General features: G+C 32.5%; 3 protein-coding genes across 3 annotated transcripts; all 3 read right to left on the bottom strand.

Annotated features, from left to right (window-relative positions):
• Positions 1–743: 743 nt before the first annotated feature.
• LOC134253675 (collagen alpha-1(X) chain-like) lies at positions 744–3,158 on the bottom strand. Its single transcript, XM_062736257.1, has 2 exons — positions 2,954–3,158; positions 744–2,067 (listed from the first exon to the last, which is right to left on the bottom strand). Exons 1-2 carry the CDS (start codon positions 3,156–3,158, stop codon positions 1,649–1,651), a joined length of 624 nt encoding a protein of 207 aa, XP_062592241.1. The 3' UTR covers positions 744–1,648.
• A 5,636-nt stretch (positions 3,159–8,794) lies between these two features.
• LOC134253676 (complement C1q-like protein 2) lies at positions 8,795–10,724 on the bottom strand. The gene is made up of 2 exons (XM_062736258.1): positions 10,479–10,724; positions 8,795–9,374 (listed from the first exon to the last, which is right to left on the bottom strand). Exons 1-2 carry the CDS (start codon positions 10,684–10,686, stop codon positions 8,953–8,955), a joined length of 630 nt encoding a protein of 209 aa, XP_062592242.1. The 5' UTR covers positions 10,687–10,724; the 3' UTR covers positions 8,795–8,952.
• Positions 10,725–18,173: 7,449 nt separating this feature from the next.
• Positions 18,174–19,157, bottom strand: LOC134253678 (complement C1q-like protein 2). The gene is made up of 2 exons (XM_062736260.1): positions 18,920–19,157; positions 18,174–18,816 (listed from the first exon to the last, which is right to left on the bottom strand). The coding sequence occupies exons 1-2, from the start codon at positions 19,113–19,115 to the stop codon at positions 18,395–18,397; spliced, it is 618 nt and encodes a 205-aa protein (XP_062592244.1). The 5' UTR covers positions 19,116–19,157; the 3' UTR covers positions 18,174–18,394.
• Between the last annotated feature and the right edge of the window lie 616 nt (positions 19,158–19,773).

Genomic DNA, 19,773 nt, shown 5'->3' with positions numbered 1-19,773 from the left:
GGATTTTTGGTAGTTGAGAGTGCCCCCCACTGCAAATGTATGGCTGTGCCCCAAAATTGAAATTGCTTCCTAATGGCTACGCCTGCCAGTGACTGCATCCTTATACCCCCACCCCAACCCTCGAACCCCTAAAATACGCTGTCGTATTTTGTATACTTTGAAAGGGTTTTAATAGATATTCTTTAGAATGTTTCCACCTTTAATTTAAATGCATAAATGTTTTCAAGCAACTTTTTTTCTTGTATTCCCCTCTCCATTTCCACTAATACATGCATACGCATACATTTGTACTGTACATTGTTTATAAATTTATTTTGTTAATAGTAATGAATTAATCAAATAATTAACAGATATTAAATTTTCAATTTCGTAAACACTTAATGCTAAATTGTTTTCCTGGTACCAACGCTTCTTAAAAATCACCAATTATGTTTTAAGAAAAGCTTGCAGTTGTCCTAAAGTAAGGACTAAGATGAAGATTAAGATTCTCCTAAGATAAGATATCTTCGTTGACCCCGCTTATAACTAAGACATGTTTATCACAAGAAATGTCTTTGTCTTAAGATAGCTTCATAAGCATACGTGCAGGTTCCGAACACATTAGCAAGGGTGACGTAGTACTCACTTCCTAGTCTTAAACTGGTGAATAATTTACCATTTCTCGCTGTAGTCTCGCTAGATTTCAGCAAAACTACTTGGTTTTATAATTTGTAGAACATCAACATTTTGATGGACTTCCAAACCTAGTTATTGTTTGTTTATTTCATATTTCATGTTGTAAAGGCTACATTGAAACATGGAGATGAAGAACAGTATGAAGCTTATAAGTCAAACAATAAAAATCAGAAACAGAGAAAACACGAACATAAGAAGTGGTGGGATCAGGTGCCATGAAATAGTAAACATTCCTTGCTAACTGGTCCCACGCGCTGTGTACCCCTTGTCATGTTTAAGAAAAACAGAGAAAAATCCGTAGGTAAATCAGTGTGTAAATTATGGTCTAAAAATTAGTTAAAAAAACGTCAAACAGATTTAGTGATATATTGCATTAATCATTGATCCTGTATGGAGAGAACCATTATCATATTCCTCCTGAAAATATGGCGCTTTTTATCACCACTGCGCATGCTGCCTTAAAAAAGTCATTTCAGAAACCACATTTATTTTTAAAAAAAAAGATAAAACATAATGAGACTATATAAAATGGATGAGATCTGATTTATGCTTCAAAATAATTTACCCTTTGGCTTTTGTAAACTGCAGTCAGTGTGCAAGTTGAACGCTAAGCAAAATATATTAATCTTTCTGGTAAATACTGTATTGATTTAAGACTGAAATGTTGATGTTTCATTGAATTTCTGTAATTCATAATCTGTGTTAACAATGTTTTAGAAGTATGTAAAAAGAAAACGAATTTCAAATGAGTCTATAAATATTTCACCCAAAATATCTACACCTATATTCCAAAACAGTTAAAATTGTGACATTGTTGTTTTTTTTTTTTACAATAGTTTTGACTATACCAAAAATAATAATAGAAATCTTAGATATTTATCGATATTTTGAATATTGTATAATAATAATAATAATAATAATCAAAAAGCATTATTTGTCAGGTCATTGAGCTTGGGGTTGCAAGTGTAATTGTTCACAAGATCAACAACAGTGATCCAACAAACGAGGACTCGGAATAAATATAAACGTCAGAATAGTCTATGTTTTCAATCCACACATGGTTTCCTGCCTCAACCTCTACAAACACTGTTTTAGACCCGGAATGGTAATAATTACTACCATTTTCACTTGAACGAATTTTTCCTTTTATTGAATTATTTATTTTAAGAGCTGTGCTACAATGAGTACTCCCACTATAGCGACATTGCATGGTCCAGTGGAACAAATAAAGGCCGTGGACAGGAGCGATAAAAATTCCATTCGTCGGGTTGTAATGTTTTCCCCGGTTGTTAATGACATTTGGAAACTGAAGAATGAATCCAGGTCCTATTCCAGATTTACTATTTGACTTCGCAGAGAATGTTACCGGTGTATTATTGAAAACAGGGATACCTAAAATTAAAAAAAAAATTAAATCATTTTATAAAGTTCAAATCTCATGCTTCGGTAATTTTTACTTTAAGTGAGTAATCCTTCTTCGAGGTTAAGATAGCAACCTGTTTGTATATTTTTGACCGTTTATAAATTTTCTGCTTGAATGGAATGTGTTCTCTTAATGTTAATTAAGTATTAATTCAACTTTGCAGATCAGACGATATAAAAGGAAGATAGCAAGGCGATACAAATCATTTCTGTGAAAAAAAGATTGGTAATCGATCTCAAATAATTTATAAACAATACAAATATGTGAAGAGGGCATAACACGTAGACTCCAGGAAATTCCTATTGGGATCAGGTGCAGTGGGGTAGTAAATACCTCTGTCGGCCAGTGACATATGCTCTGTATTTATAAGGTAGACAGAACATTCCGTAGTCAAATTTAGTAGAAGAAGACGTAACCATTTCTATGAAACAAGTATTTTTTTTCTCGAAAGAGACCTGTGCCCTAATACAGTTTAAATAATTTTTGTTTAAATTTTACTGAAGATAGTTTCATATACATGTATATCAATAATCTTAATAAAGTTGCATATCAAATACTATCATACTTCTGAAATTGAAAATGAAATTAAAACATTTATGCAAAAAAAACTACATGTAATAATAAATGAACCATAAATTAAAAAAAAAAGTTCTGGATTCTTTTTGTGCATTTAGGATATAGGGTTTCAGAGTTTGCAGAAAATTTTATCTGCATTTTTATCATGTTTATAAGAGCTATAATTTGCAAAGAAAAATGTTTAAAAAGAAAAAAAATCTAATAATGACTATAATTTTATTTAAAAATAAGTCAAAAAAGATTATCGCTGTGGAAAAAAGCAATAAGCAAACATCATACCTCCGCTTGCTACCTTTAAGGTGTTGATGCTTGTGAGGTTCGTGTTGTCCTTTCCGGTCAGCATTTTTGACACAGTTCTCTCCAGTATGGACACTCTATTCTGCAAATCGGATACGGTCTCTTGTTGAGAACTGTTTGTTGTATTCTGACAAAAAACGCGGCTAATGCAAAGGATGAGAAGGCTACAGTATAGTTTGAGAAACATGATTCTTTCAAATGCGAGATCGGAATTAGGGAGGACTTCATTTGTTTTCTTATTTATAGCGGTCGGTCTGTATTGTTTCGGAAGGGGAGTTTACAATCATTGTTTTTCATCCTGATTGGATAAAAGTATCTCAACAACACTTATACGATATCTTCATCAATTTTTAAAGTGTTTAAGACTAAATTAATGAAAGATTTAATTTGAAATAGTTGCACCAAATGGGTCTATTCTCTATGTGGCTCATGGGTAAGTGTTTTCTCTGGAGTCGCGGAATAAGAAGCTGATCCTTACACCACTGCGGGATGTGAAGACCGGGCCTTCGGATGAGACCTTATAAAGCGAGGTCCCATGTCGCAGTACGTGTTGGCACGCAAAAGATCAATTGCAGCCCAAAGGCCCTTACTGTCGAGAATAGGTATAAGTTTGCAACCCTCCACCAGCAAGTGGTGAGATCTCCATATGGGTGAAATATTCTTGAAAGGGACGCCAAACAACAAACAAAATACTTTGGGTTTGATAAATTTACAAAGTAGCGTCTGCTTGAATTTATTTGTGAGTTACATCTTTATGCAATATCTATAGGTATTACAATACAGGTCTCGTTATTCTTGTATGTTGACCATTTTACTCGCTCCTAGACCTTCATTATATCACATCAAAAGGATTTTCTTTTCATAGATTATTCTATTTTGAATTTAATACAAAGTAAAGAATAAATTCTGATTATCTGTTTTGCGAAATCAATATTGATATGATTCTTTTAAAATCTCGATTGAACAAATCTTCTTATTTCTGTTTGTTTATTTTGTTTTCATTCGTATTATTAGACGGATTAGAGTCTTTTGAGTTAACAACTGTATGTTGAAATAATCTTGTGCTTCTTTTTGACAAATGGTTTTAAGATGTATACTTTTAATAAAAACGACACTTTAAGGAAAATATCTTAAGAAAAAAAAATTCTTGAACATATTTTTGAAGGATTTCCTCATTGTAAAATCGAAATACAATCTTTAAGGAAATACATAAAAAATACATTCGTGAATTGTAAAGATCCCAGGTACATGTTTTTACTTCCCTGAAGTCCTTATGTTGTTTAATTTCAGTATACTTTACAATGTCTTATTTCATTCTTTTTGTGACGCCTGCAGAACAAAGTGACACTTAATAAACACTTTGCCCGTCGTCTGTTTGTGTGTCTATTCGTCTGTCCTTCTATCCCACCATATGTCTTAAAGGTATTATGGATTTGATAATTAAAAAGGCCCAGAAAAGACTTTTTGAATATTCCAAATACTATTCAACCCAAACTAATATCTTTTTTTACATGTTGTTGGAAAATCATCTTTTAGATATTTTGACAAAATATTATAGGCTTGTGATGCCATATGCATATAAAAACAGCATTTAAATGATGTTAAATATCGGTGGTCGGCGCACGACAATTGTTTGACTTTTACAAATGGCATTGTCATTGAAGATTTCTTCGTCATCGGGCAATACGGCAATATAATGTCCAAAAAAATTCCAACATAAATACTCAGTAATTTGATGTACTCTTTATTTGACATCAGTAATGATAGATATATGACGATATGTGCCAAAGCGCTTTAAAATAGACATTGTAAATCGTGACGTTAAGCGGTGGTATATGGTGCAACAAATTATCAAGCAACACTATGTTGAGAGGGATACGACTCCTGTATATAGAGAAAAGAGATGCTAACAATAAAAAATCACAAACATAACCATGGGAAACAGATTTATCTCTAGTAGAAGAGGTTTGAGGTTGACTCGACTGATTATCCGATGGACTTAAAGCAATATGAGCTGCATTTCTGAAAATTTTATTTTGTTGTTAAAATGTGTTATTATGATAAATTCGCATATAACTTAATCCTTTATGATCAATTAAACTAAAATTAATTTAATTTTAGTTTAATTTTAAATACCAGTAATTCGATCAGAAAGGTTTATGGGCGGGATTGGAACACTAGTATTTGAGATGTTTAACTTGGTAGCTAAAACAAAATTAAATACATTGCCGAATGCATGCTTCAATGAATATTTTATAGGCACATTTTCCAGAACAAATTTATAAACACTATAAGATAAGCTTTGACGTCGTCAGTGTTGCGCCGACAGCTGATTTGTTAGATTCGTTTTCCTGAGAGGAAAAAATATTTATAGAGATATTTCATTGGAATTTTTAGGCATCATTCAAAAAATGTTGATAATGATATATGCCAATCTTTAACTTTATAGTCCTAGTGAAACAAAAGATATTGAAATGTTCGCGTTTTTGTGGGATAACCCTCGTATATTGGAACAAAACGTGCTGTATTCTGATACTAATTCTTCCAAGTAATCCCTCTGTTTTATATGTAACAAAATAAAAGTGTAAACACAATTTCCTTTTTTTCTATGCACTAAATAGATCAAATGAAAATTCAGGATTTTTCTCAATCGGATTTCAAAACTCTATTTAGTATCCTATGATATAAAAATTTGAAAAATAGATACAAGAAAAAAGCTCAGGAAAATTGACATTTATATTTATTTTTAAAAGAGTAACTGATATGTCTCTTTGTATCCTGAAAACTGATTGTTCACTTTACTTTCTCCATAATATGTATATCATTTACTAAGATGGAAAAATTATATTTATTTATAAGATACTGTTTTGGAAGTCGTTCGCAGTTAATCATTAGATGGAATTGCTTCTTACATACTATCTAGATAAGAGGGCTGTTCAATAAATAATGTCCTCGGTGCTCGGAAAGCAACAAAGAGCGCTTTTTAAGGATTTAGCCTTAATGATTTTACTTAAATATTTGTTTTTAATTGAAACACATGTCCGTAACATTTTTATCCAATTTCTTATTGTTTTTATAACGCATTTTTGAGTATTGGCCTTCGTATACAGGAATATGGCAGATCCTATGATATCCTTGACTTGTTTCTTCGTTCTGAATGGTGTTTTTTTTTTAATTTGGAAAATGAAACAAGTAAAAGGATGAAAGATCTGGCGAATATTGTTGGTTTGACATAATATTAACTTTCTGTTTATCCCCAAAACTACTTTACTTTTTTTGGCCTGTGGGTTCTGACGCTGTCATGACGAAATTGAAGTAGTGGATTCCTGATTCTGGCTCCATCCTCTCAAAAACCTTTCGATTTTTCTACAAAAATTTGCTTTCTTGACTTCTCCAGATATTAAACTGCCTCCCCAAATAAGAATTTAAACAATAAGACAACTAATATTTAAGAAAATGACATATATAAAAATAATTTTGTGCTTTTGACATCCGTTGCTTTCTTCAGACCTAGATTGTTTTTGTCAAATGCGTCTGATTGTTAATTTGTTTTGAGGGTTTAAAGCAATGAAATTAAATTTCACTATCTGCTTGAAGTTCAGAAACGTAGATAACTTCAATTTTTGATTTTCTTTTAAAATATAAGATATTCTTACACGCTGTTATTTTCACTCGTTTTTCCAAAAATAAGGTGACCATTAAGTACTAGGCTTTTAATTCAATTAAACATCATCAGTGATTATTTTTTGAATTTTCGCAAACAGTACATTGGTTGTTGTAAGTATTTGTCGACAGGGACGGTACGAATTTTTGATGTCCATTATATCATTTTTTTATTGAAATCCACCTACTTATATGTCTATAAAACAGACATTAGTTGCTGTAAATACATATTTCAGGGAATTTTCTTTGGGATTCTTTACGAGTCTTACAGCAGCTTTCATGTAGCGTTTAACTTTGCTCTTGTTTACTGATTCTTTACCATTCATTTTTAATGCAATGATTCGAATAGCCCTTGTTTTCCAGCTTCTCACAAAAAAACTATGTGATGAAAAGTGGTCAAATAAACTGTTATAAATTCACTAACGATTTTTTCAAGAGAGATAGTCAAGCTTAATGTCATATGATTTCTTTTTGTATGTCATAGAGCTCAGAACATTAATTTTTTAACAGCCCTCGTAAATGTTGTCAATATGTTTGTTTTTCGTTTAAATGCCATCTGAAGAATTTTGGCACATACGGAGACGCCGCCATTTGCCAATGCCAGCACCTACAGCTACACGTTACCTCAGTACTGTTCCATCCGAAAGACCAGTTTACACGTTCAACAGTGCAGTAGATTCAAACCGGTAACGAAAGAACCAACTCTTTACCCCGTGACTCTAGAGCAGACTGATGCTCTAACCACTGCGCCACGCGGGCGACGTTATCATTGAAAGATATGTTGAAAATATCAAATTCTATGATTGATACAATGAGTTAACGAACAAATGAATTCTATAATGTATTAGTTGAAGTTTGTTTGAAATTTATCATACAAATTATTAGTTCATTATTTTTACACTGAATTTTCTACAATATGCACATATTTCCTTTTTCTCGAACATACAATAAACAAACGGCAGATGGGACCGACAGATAAGGAATGGTTACTTGCATTTGATGGTACTTGATCCTTGCTTTAATCTTTTCAGAAGTCCGTGTTTTCCTTTACTCCAAATTATAATTATTTCAGTTGACTCTTAAATTTAATTGAATTGAATTTAAATTCATCATGTTTATATTAGAGTTTTGTTTTATTTGTTTTAACTAACGCTTTTTTCATAGTAAATATCAAAAAAAAAAAGTCATAGAAATTGTGATAGATGTATTTTTTATTTAATTAGAGTTCAAAGGGATACATTGAATGTTGACAGGGGACCTATTTTACGAGTTTCAGTTTAATTTAAAAAAAACTTTCTATGAATATATTGGAAATAAATTATGTTTTTGTTTTGCTTCCAGTCGGTTTGTTCTATCCTCGGGACTTAGAGGATTACATTTCGATTCGATATTTTTTATTTTATTTGAAAATTCACGGTTCATGGAGGATTTTCATTTACAAATAAAGCTCATATGAATGAGTGGTTTATAAAGTAGCCAGTCTGGAATATCTTTTTTAAAGTTTGCCACGTTTCTCTAATTATTCAACGTGTCAAATGTTTTAAATTCTGCTTATTTATATAAGCTTCATGTATTATAATTCACATTTTCTTTTTAAATTGAGACAAATTATTGTTGAAAAAGTTGATGAAACAAGAATATCAATAATTAATATCATTATAGTTTTAGTTCCATTGTTGATACGATGACCGGAGCAATCACAATACTGACCGACGTTTTTCATCTTAATTGTTGGGGAATTTTCACAAACACACAGCGGTCGGCATGGAATGCTCACTCCCCCATTGGATCTGATCATCTCTGACAATTCAGAGGTCGATGTCTGCTCTGTTCCGTGTTTGCATTGTTTCGGTGGATTTGAATATTGTTCGTTATCTACATACCAGTATATTTCAGATTAAAGTAAAAATTTCAATTTTCAGATTAAGACAATTTTATTGAAATAACTTTTGCAGTCCTTCAGCAGCTTTAAAGAGAAGAATGAATAAAAATTTTGAATAGATTTTTAATCAGCTGTACTTTCTCGTCAGTGTAAATTGCATTTGTTTTATTTTAATAACCAACGGACAGCACCCTATAATTTGCAACATTTATGTCACAAATTCTGAGAAAAAATTATGCTGCTATCTTCTTAGAGAAAACACTATTTACATATATATATTTCAGATTTTCTATTAAAACATATAGAGTTACACTGACAACACCTGCTAAATGATTTGAAACAATTTAAACTCTATATTCAAAATTTAAACCAAAACTAGAATTAATCTGGGACTTGTAATATCATGATCACAATAATTTACAGGCGTTTACAATCTTTATAAAATGGACAAAAGAGATCCCCCGAATGAGGAATAAGAGTAAATGTCGGCACTTGAGTAATCTACATTTTCAATCCACACATGCTCTCCAGCCTCCACCTCAACGATGACTGTGCTGGACCCAGTATGGTAATAACTTCCAGCATTCTCCCCGGATCGAATTTTCCCTTTTAGTGAGTTGTCTATTTTGAGAGCGGTTCCACAGTGTGCATTTCCACTGTGGTAACACTGCATGGTCCAGTAGAACAGGTAAATGCCGTGAACAGGTGCGATAAAGATTCCGTCCGTCGGGTTGTAGTGCTTTCCCACATTAGTTATGACTGTAGGGAACTTCAGGATGTATCCGGTGCTTATGCCACCCATATTACTATTGGTCCGAGCGCAAAATACCACAGCAGTGTTATTGAAGATAGGAATCCCTAAAAAGTTTTTAAAATGTCTAGAAACTATTTCAGACACATTCTGTTCAATTGCAACATTGAACATGCATACATACAGTCTTACATGTATTAAAAAAGTCATTTCTTAATGAAATAAAATCCTGAAAACTGAAAGTAGGCGGCATTGATAAGAAGGAGAGATTTGTATCAAATAAATTTAGTTGAAAAGATCGAGATCTATACTTTTCCACCAGTATAACACATTTTTGTCCTACATTTTCGAAAATCATTTTGTTATCTGGTCTTCCTTCTCGGAGAATGCATAAATGTAATACTCCATATTAAGATTTTTAAATCGAAATTTGAATATGAATGATGTTCTTTAAAAGAGGATAAAATTTCCCTGTAAAGTTACACAAGTGTCTATATGCAGATAAAGACCTCTAGCTCAGCTTTGTTACTCTTATGCATGCATTTAAGTAGTCTTCTGCTTGTAGATATATTTCCAAAACTTTATGTTTAAAGATTCTTTTAAGAATGCAATAAAGGAATATCTCACTTACAATATTTAAGGAATCACTGCCTAGTACTATAGTATGTCAGGGCATCAACTATAGTGGGAAAAATAGGATGTTTTGCATAACGGGCGAAGATTTAAACTATACGAGGACTCCCATGACAATTTCAAAAGTCTTTGGCCACTCACGTCAAACGCAAAGGCATCCGCGCGAGATTTACATGCATATTTGGCCTCCTTACCGTGAGACAAAGAGACAGATGCGTACGAGATTTGCATGTATATTAGGCCTCCTTAGCTCATGACCTATCGACCTGCCTAATTTACATTCCGGTACTTTTATCAAGAAATCAACTCCGCTATCTTTCAAAGAGTAATCACAGAGAAAAAAAATAGAAATGGAAATATTTCCCTACAATTTATATGTTTTAAGCAGATTTGATAAATTAACCTTTGTGTTATTTAACTTTTTAGTTATGAATTAAAGAGTATTATAATTTGCCGAAAGTATTTTTTGATTTGCAATATAAAGAAATTACTTGATATTGTATCCGTTAATGGCCATTCTCAAAACTGTAAAGCGGTAAAAAGTTTCAAAAATTATAGCAAATATCATGACATCATACCTCCACTTGCTACCTTTAAGGTGTTGATTCCTGTGAGGTTCGTCGTGTCCCTTCCGGTCAGCATTTTTGAAACAGTTCTCTCCAGTATGGACACTCTATTCTGTAGATCGGATACGGTTTCCTGGTTGGTAATATTTGTTGTTTTCTGACTATAAATACAATTAACACTTAAGAACAGAAAGCATATCATTAAAAGTTTTAAATGCATGATGTCTTGTTGAAAGAACAGGATTTAAGCAGGGAAAAGCAAATTCGTATTTTATTTATAGTTTCCCTTGCATCCATTTAATAAAGGCGTTAACAAATAGTTGTTTTACAACCTGATTGGGTAAGGCGTTATCTATATCAAGTGTACGAGAACGCATTTATTTTACCACTACTAAAACTTAACTGTTTCAGATATTTGAATCCTAAATTTGGAAAAATCACGTAGAGCATGCTTATAAATCATATTTAAAATCTCTGATTACTTTAAAATGTTATATAATAAAGACTGAAATTGCTATAGTAAAATAGGAATTAAAATTATTTAAAAATTCTTTTCACATCAATACACCCATTGTAACAGACAGAAACTAAATTTTGCATCTGCTTATAACTAAAACTTAAATAAGGTTAACAGTAACAGTTTGTACCTTTTTGCACGAAAAGCAGACCGTACTGAGTATATTTTATTGTATTTCTTCTTTTTTTCTATCGAATGTACATTTCAAGTCGTTGTTTTAATTCCCCTTCGAAGGCAATCAATAAGTGAACTACCAGTATTTATGTGACGACATCGAGAATGTTCGAAATGGTTTTCTTTGTCAACAATTTTACGTTTGTTAAATAATATTTACTTTTTAAGACAATTCTGTCTTTATATTTTATTGTTATTTGGCAAAACAAATCTTCCAATTTATTTGAGAATTGAGGAGGGTTAATATTTAGCACCATGCTGAGGTGCACAACGTATTGAATGCTGCTGTTGATGACAATGCAGTTAATGATGACGATGATTTCAATGACGAGGAGGATAATCTTTATAAAGATATCGATGGTGATGTTGTTGATGCTGTCGACGAAGAAGCAAGAATCATAAAAAATAATTGACAGTGATCTCAAACTGCATTCCAGGATACCAGCCCAGGAAATTGTCAGATTGTTTGGAACGTCTGAGAGATTAATCTCGTATTGATATATGCGCTTCTTGAAAGTTGCAACCATTTGTTAGTTTGAAAAATATATTTAAATTTGATAGCCTGGATGGTGTTACAGCTTTTTAAGGTATCAGAACCATATTCGCTTCAGAATCAATTACGAATAAAGGTTTCACCCGCCGTGTGCTCCTTGTCATGATCCGGAAATAACGGACAAATCTGTAGTCAATTCAGTGTATAAATAATGTAATAGCAATTAGCATGAAAACGTCAGTCAGCATTTGACTCAATGATAAATTTTATTTTCTGACAATGTCATTGTATCAAACATAGAACTTACGAAATGATGACTTTAAGCGAGACTGCTGATATTATTTTTTCATCAACTTGTTTGTCAATAATTTAACTCGTTTTAGGAATTGTTCATACGTAGATCATGCTCTTGCGTATCGAATCAAATGAAATATAAAAACACCGTATGCAGGTGATGAAGGTATATCGCTACATAAGCAAGGGAAGTTGACGATAGAAAAATTAATGTCATGACGTTTATCGTAGAGCTTGGTTGTTAGATTAACAATAAGTCTTTTTCAAGTAAAATGTTAAAATATTAAATAGTTGTTATACACTCTGTGGTATCTTTTATCCCAAGCTCACCAGGATTTGTCGAATCGACATAAGAATGGAAATTACCATTGTTAATTGACCATACGTCTTCGATATATCTGAATGTCGAGTTGAAGGCCACAGCAAGTGTTTTCTTCTTTTCACGCATAAGATTTTGCATAAAATCTACTTCATAAGAATACAGAAATAGATATGCTAGTAACGGGCGCAATTCGTACCCATGGGAATTCCAGTAGATTTTTTGGAGACATGAATTCCAAAAACAGTATGGATATTGTCAATTAAAAATTCAAGCACCCTTTTGATGTCAACTTCAGTGCACCTATGTGTACAATCAGAATGTTTTTAACATAATAATTTTGCAAATTATCAATTACATAGTAAATAAATTTATTTTGGCTGTTTCATATCATTTGTTAGGCTTTTGTATTTTTACTGAAAATTCCGTCCTTCCTGATCCTTACATAGGGCTCATGGCGGGCCTGACCGGTCAACTGGAGATGTTTACATCTCCAATACAGTTAAACCCATCTCTGGAATTTTTAAGGGGTCTCGTTTCTGTGAACATTATTGTATTGTTCATAGTTATTATGAGATGGATCACTGTTAGATACCTTTTTCATCAATGCTCACGGTCAGTGTAAACACTTAACAATTAAAATTTTAAAAATGATGTAGAGTTTTAGAATGTTGATAGATTAGTTCACATTTTTAAATTTCAAAAACCCAAACAGATTTGGTATATTGAAATTTAATATTTTAGTTCAAAAATATTAAATGTTCAAATTTCAAAACAGGTTTTAGAATTTTTTTTTTAATCAAAGAATCAATGAATTAATTTATGAATTGTTAAGTGTTACACGGACCGCTCAGGACCATTAAGCAGGTAGTGTTATCTTTATATGTCAACGCTTTGATAACACAAGATCATGGTTTAAATTTTTTGAAATGTTCATTCGAAAGTCCAACAACTATCAATTCAAAGATTCGCTTGGTTAAAGGTACAGTTTCTAACCATTTTTGTGGAATTAGGTTTGGAGCGGCTGTGCTTGAATCCACGACCTTCCGATTTTAGAAAAATTACAAGGTTAGATTCTTGGTTATGTTTGTAGATAGAGAACAGCTTTCAATCTTATAAAACAAGAACAAACCCAATCGTTAGTTAGGCAAAAGCATTAGACATATAGAAACACTCAGTAGTATCAGATGTTAGTCTTAAAAATATCTTCGGTTTTCCTCGTTCTTGATGTAAGACTTAAAACATCTAGTATTTTTTATAAAGAGACTAAACATGTATCATACTGCCACTTCTATTTTAATTTTAAGGACAATGTAGATGAGAAGGACACACTTGTCTTTTTTTTTTTTTTTTTTTTTTTTGCTTTTTAATTTTTTCGAGATGCTCCAGATTAAATTTCGAGAAGTAATTTGGCAGCACATTAATAATGTCTTGAAAGTTTTACACGTTTTCAAAGTGTTTCATGAGGATCTTAGGTTCAGTTACTTTTTTTAAATAAATATTTTAGTTTGATGAATGAGAAGAACATTTTTAAAACGCAATAGCAACTATATTCTTGAAATCATACCATCAAACACTTATGGCTATAGGCAGCGCATAAACTTAGCTATTAATTAACCTTTACGTTTTACCGTGTCTTTAATTTGTTTACTTTGTATATATCATTACAGAAGAACACTAGTGAGTTGGTTTGCTATTTAATATTTTTTATAAACTTATGAAATACAGTTTTCATATTATATAATTATAGCCTTTCGATGAGGTCTATCCCTCGATATATAGACCTTAGAGAAAGCAGGTCGACCGAGCACGAATATGCTTTCTCTAAGGTCTATATATCGAGGGATTGTACCGAATCAAAAGTCTACAATTGTTTTATTATTTTTTTTTTATCAGTTAATAGAAATGTCTTAAATCCTTCTTTCTAATACTCAGAACCTTCTCATATAAGGCATTGTTATTTCATTTGCATTATGACTTCACAGTAATGAATATCAGCTGCAGTATCTGTTTTTAGAAACATGCAGTTTATAACGACTATTGTGACGTCAGCACTATTGTTGCTTCACAGAAACAGAAACAGCAGGTTTATAATTTTTTAAAATAGAAACATCCAGTCTGTAACACTTTTTATACTTGATCATGTGATTTAGTTTGAGTCAATCAGATAGTTAGAACAATAACGAAAAATAATAATTCATTATAATGCACATCAGAGTTTCTACTTTTTTATGTATTTAGAAAAAGTTACATCGTAAAAGTTCAAGGATATGTGTAATGTATAATCAAATCCTCATTTAAAAATAATTTAGAGCTAATAGACTTAAACCATGTTCAATAAAAACAAACAAGTTGATGAAACTATTGACCGTCTCGTTTGAATTCATCATTTTTGCTAGTTCTTCTTCCAATACAGTATTACCATGTCAGGAAAAAAAAAAACTTTTCTTTAAGTCACATACTGACTGACTTTTGAAATGGTTGACCATTATTTACGCACTTACTTGTATACGTTTTTCCTGTTATTTTGCGATAATGACATGTACAAGAAGCACGCGGCGGGTCAGACTGGTCGGCAGGGGATGTTTACTCCTCCATGGCTCTTGGTTTCAACTCTGATTTTTTTCGAGGTGCATGCATGAACTGCTCAGGATTTATTTTGTCTAAATGGACTTTGAAATTGAATATTAATATTGTTATCTGCATATCTCATTTCAAAAGTGATGATTGCAAACATTGGTCGATCTAATAATGAAATTCTATAAACATCACAAAAATGCTAAAAGGGCATAAAACACAGAGCTCTAGGCATTCTAGAAGTAGGACCAGATGTCTAGGAGAAGTCCCCATAGACACCAGTCCCCATTAGGACCGGTCACACCTGCCAGGAGCCATGTCTCTTGGTTAGACAGATGGAACTTTCCGTGGTCAAATCAGTATAATAAAGCAAAACAATTAGTATGAAACAAGTCAGCCTAAATACGACCCAACGATATAACAATGAACTTGAGATAAAAGCTACCAGAGAGTATGAAATATCTGTGTCATATCTGGATATTTTACTTGAAAAAGACCTCAATGGTAATCTAACAAACAAGCTCTATTATAAACGTGATGACTTTAACTTTTCAATCGTCAACTTCCCTTACTTATGCAGCAATATTTCTTCATCGCCTGCATACGGAGTTTATATCTCTCAGTTGATTCGACACGCAAGAGTATGATCTACGTATGAACAATTTGTAAAACGAGATCAATTATTGACAAACAAGTTGATGAAACACAAATATCAGCAGCTTCGTTTTAAGTCACCATTCGTTAGTTCTATGGTCGATACAATTACCTGGTCAGCAAATACATTTATCATTGAGTGAAATGCTGACCGGAGTTTTTTCATACTGACTTTTAGGCCATTATTTACATACTAAATTGACAACTGTTATTTCCCGATCATGACAAGGAGCACACTGCCGCCGCTAACTCCTCCATGGCACGTGATCCCACCTCTGATGTTTTGGAGGTCCGTCTTTGCTCTGCTCCTATTTTGTATTGTTTAATGGACTGTTGAGCTTGAAAGCTATTCGTTATTTCCATATGTTTCTTGTACTTTCTTGTACAAAAAGTACTCTTTTGAATAGTTCATTATTCTTGAGGCATCTAAGCCTCGACCTTTTCAAAAACCCAATATGTGTGCTGTTAGTAAAAAGCAATCATTTCAGTTTTGGGACACAGCTACAAATTTTCAGCTTAATTGGAGTAGTACTTGTAAGTTACAAAATCCTGACAAGCAAAGTGAAAAGATCATCAGACGTTTTTATTGACGGTGTACAGGCATAACGTAGAAGTCAATATTTTCTATAGAAATTTTGTACATGTAGTGGCAAAATTTTCGGGACACGCCACCTCCTGGAACATATGGCCTTAACCTGACTTTCTTTTAGGCAAGTTAACTAGTAATTATTTATCACTCCCTTTCATAGCAAAACTGTTAAGATTAAGGATGACGTTTACTCAGGTTTGAGAAATCAGAAAGAAAATTTTATAAATTATAATATGTTAACTCAAAAATTGTTCTAAATGGATAAAATAACCAAGATTTATATCAATATCATTTAAAAAATTTAATACGTTTGTAATTGAAGAAAATATACAGGAACAAAAATCAATGTACGGTTATGCAGAGGAAATTCGTACCAAATTTCTTAATTTTTCAATTCTGTCAAAATTTTTATTTCTTGAAATATTAATCACAAAGTAAAGGTTACATATATTTTAAGACATCATTATGCAAATATTATATGTGTTTAAGCTCATAAATTGTTTCAAATAATTGAATGCTATGAAAAAAAAGAAATTTAAAAAATTGCACAAAAACCACTCCGGACAACATATCTCAATAATACCATGAGAATCAGGGTAATAAAAGAAACCTGAGGCTATCAATAATTTAGAGTTTTATTTGCAAAATTATTTTGTTAAAACAGATTCTGATTGCATACATAAGTACTCTGAAGTTAACATCAAGAAGATGCTTGAATTTCAGATTGAAAATATCTATGTGGTATTTGGAGACCAGGTATTCCAACAATCTATTGGAATTCCCATGGGTACAAATTGTGCTCCGTTATTAGCAGACTTATTTTTATATTCACATGAAGCAGAATTTATACAAAATCTTATGCGTGAAAAGAAGAAAACACTTGCTGTGGCCTTCAACTCGACATTTAGATATATCGACGACGTATTGTCAATTAGTAATGATAATTTCCATTCCTACGTCGATACGATATATCCTGGTGAGCTTGTGATAAAAGATACCACAGAGTCCGACACTTCTGCTTCATATTTGGATATTTTACTTGAAAAAGACACTAATGGTTATCTAACAACCAAGCTATACGATAAACGTGATGACTTTAACGTCTCTATCGTCAACGTCCCTTACTTATGCAGCAATATACCTTCATAACATGCTTACGGAGTATATATATCTCAGTTGATTCGATACGCAAGAGCATGCTCTACGTATGAACAATTTCTTAAACGAGGTAAATTATTGACAAGCAAGTTGACGAAACAAGAATATCAGCAGTCTCGTTTAAAGTCGTCATTTCGTAAATTCTATGGTCGATACAATGACCTTGTCAGCAAATACAATTTATCATTGAGTCAAATGCTGACTGACGTTTTTCATACCAATTGTTAGTCCATTATTTATACATTGAATTGACGACGAATTCTTTCCATTACTTCCTGATCATGACAACGAGCACACGGCGGGTGTGACCGGTCGGCAGGGGATGCTCACTCCTCCATGGCACCTGATCCCACCTCTGATGTTTCGGAGGTCCGTGTTTGCTCTGCTCTGATTTTGTATATATTGTTTAATGGACTTTGAGATTGAATACTGTTCGTTATCTCCCTATCCTTCTTAATTAGATTTTTGTAGGATTCGATTAAAAATAGGAAAGAAATATAAATATGACAGAGCAAATTTGGACAGTAATATTTATCATGTTTAAGGCCCAAACTCTACTCATTTCTTTATATGGAGCAACTCTCTTTCATTGCTATAATATGTCATTATTTAAAGAGTTTTGTTGCTTGTAATATTTTCTGAGTGAAGAAAAAATTGGTCATAGTGTGAAAAATTGAAGTATTTCCCGAGAAATACTCAAGGGCCAGTAGCATGAAAACGAGGTCATTGACCTAGCTATTTAAAATTGAAATTTAAGACAAGAATCATAGGTCTACAATGTGCAATAGGTGGTTTTTCGTTCTTATCAGTGGAATTTTTAGTCATCTGAGTAAAGGTATACCTTAAGAGCACCAAGCCTTTTTTAGATTATAATCATTGTTATTTGTTTTCAATTCTTGATGCATTCATCCTTTATAATTAAACAAAGACAATTTGATGCGTTTTAGATACTCTGTGCAACAAAAATTCAAAATGAGGAAAACAATTGATGCTTCAGTTGTTATATAACGATACATTTTATATGATTCATGTCACATACAATGACACCACATGTATATGTAGTTGCATCAGTTTTCCCAAGAAAGTATTGGAAAATGCGAAGTGGTAATAGTTTTTCGACCACACAGTTACCATAAAACATTTTCAATTTTGTCTAAAGGATCCGCAAAAGCAATCCTCCAAATGATGAATCATGATAAATGTAGACATTATCATAGCTCTCATTTTCAATCCAAACATGGTTTCCTGCTTCAACCTCTACGAACACTGTGTTGGATCCAATATGGAGATAACCACTAGCCTCTTCACCAGATCGTATTTGACCTTTCAGTGCATTGTTAACTCTTAGACCGGTACTGCAATGTATACTGCCACTGTAGTAACATTGCATTGTCCAGTGGAACATGTAAAGGCCGTGAACAGGTGCGATGAAGATTCCATTGGTCGGGTTGTAGTGGTTCCCCAGGTTGATGTTGACAGAAGAGAATTTTAGGATGAATCCATCGCTAATTCCGCTGACACTACTACTAGACGAAGCGCAAAATACCACGGGTGTGTTATTGAACATGGGGACTCCTATAAAATGTAAATATATATGATAATATGTCAATTTGTTTAACAGGCATTTGTATAGCAATAAAATAGATATATAACAATGGAACAAATTTTGGCATATTACCTTTTTTGGCCCTATTAATAGTTGTAATGTTTACGTTGTCCTTTCCGGTTAACATTTTTTCAATAGTTCTCTCTAATAAGGACACTCTATTCCGCAGGTCGGTCACGGTTTTCTGGTCCGTTATGTTAGTTGTGTTCTGACAATGAACGGTACAAAAATCAATAAAAACAAAAATTAAAACTTTGTAGACACACATTGTGTTTGATATTGACGATTAACACCTGATGAAAAATACGAAAGTCTTCAACATATTTATCACATGCGCATTTATATTTATGTTTGGGCGTGTTTAAAAGAGAGTCGTTGATTGGATAAAATAGGTATCAGCTTAAGTTTCAATTTATCTGTAAAGGGCATGGACACACTTTCAGCTAAAATTTCAAAATTTCCATTTTTTACAAATATTCAACGAGGGTCTTTCAAATGAGCATCAAAGTTTGAAAGTCAGTTGTCGAGATACAAGACAGCGTTAGAGCTTCAAACCTTATGTAAACAAGGTTTGTGTCATGTTTTAGTTTCAAAAGGTTATTATACTAATATATGTTCGTTCAAAGTAGATATTTTTTTAAAGTTAATTTTAAATACGATTCGACAGTTTCTATTGATTTGCTGAATTTCATTTTGTTATAAATATGATATTTTCTGTATGTAAACAAAAACAAGGCACAAGTATGGAACGCCGTCACTGCCTTATAGGAGAACACAACTATTGCATTCTGTCAGCCTTCCATTACATTATGTCAACTCTTTATGACATTAACCCACACAACAATTGCATTGCGTCAACCTTCCATTACATTATGTCAACTCTTTATGACATTAACCCACACAACTATTGCATTGTGTCAACCTTC

Source organism: Saccostrea cucullata, unplaced genomic scaffold (assembly GCF_032062105.1).
Source record: "Saccostrea cucullata isolate Sc308-1 unplaced genomic scaffold, CSIRO_AGI_Scuc_v1 ctg1499, whole genome shotgun sequence".
Lineage (NCBI taxonomy): Eukaryota > Metazoa > Mollusca > Bivalvia > Ostreida > Ostreidae > Saccostrea > Saccostrea cuccullata.
This window is presented reverse-complemented; position numbering and strand designations above follow the sequence as displayed.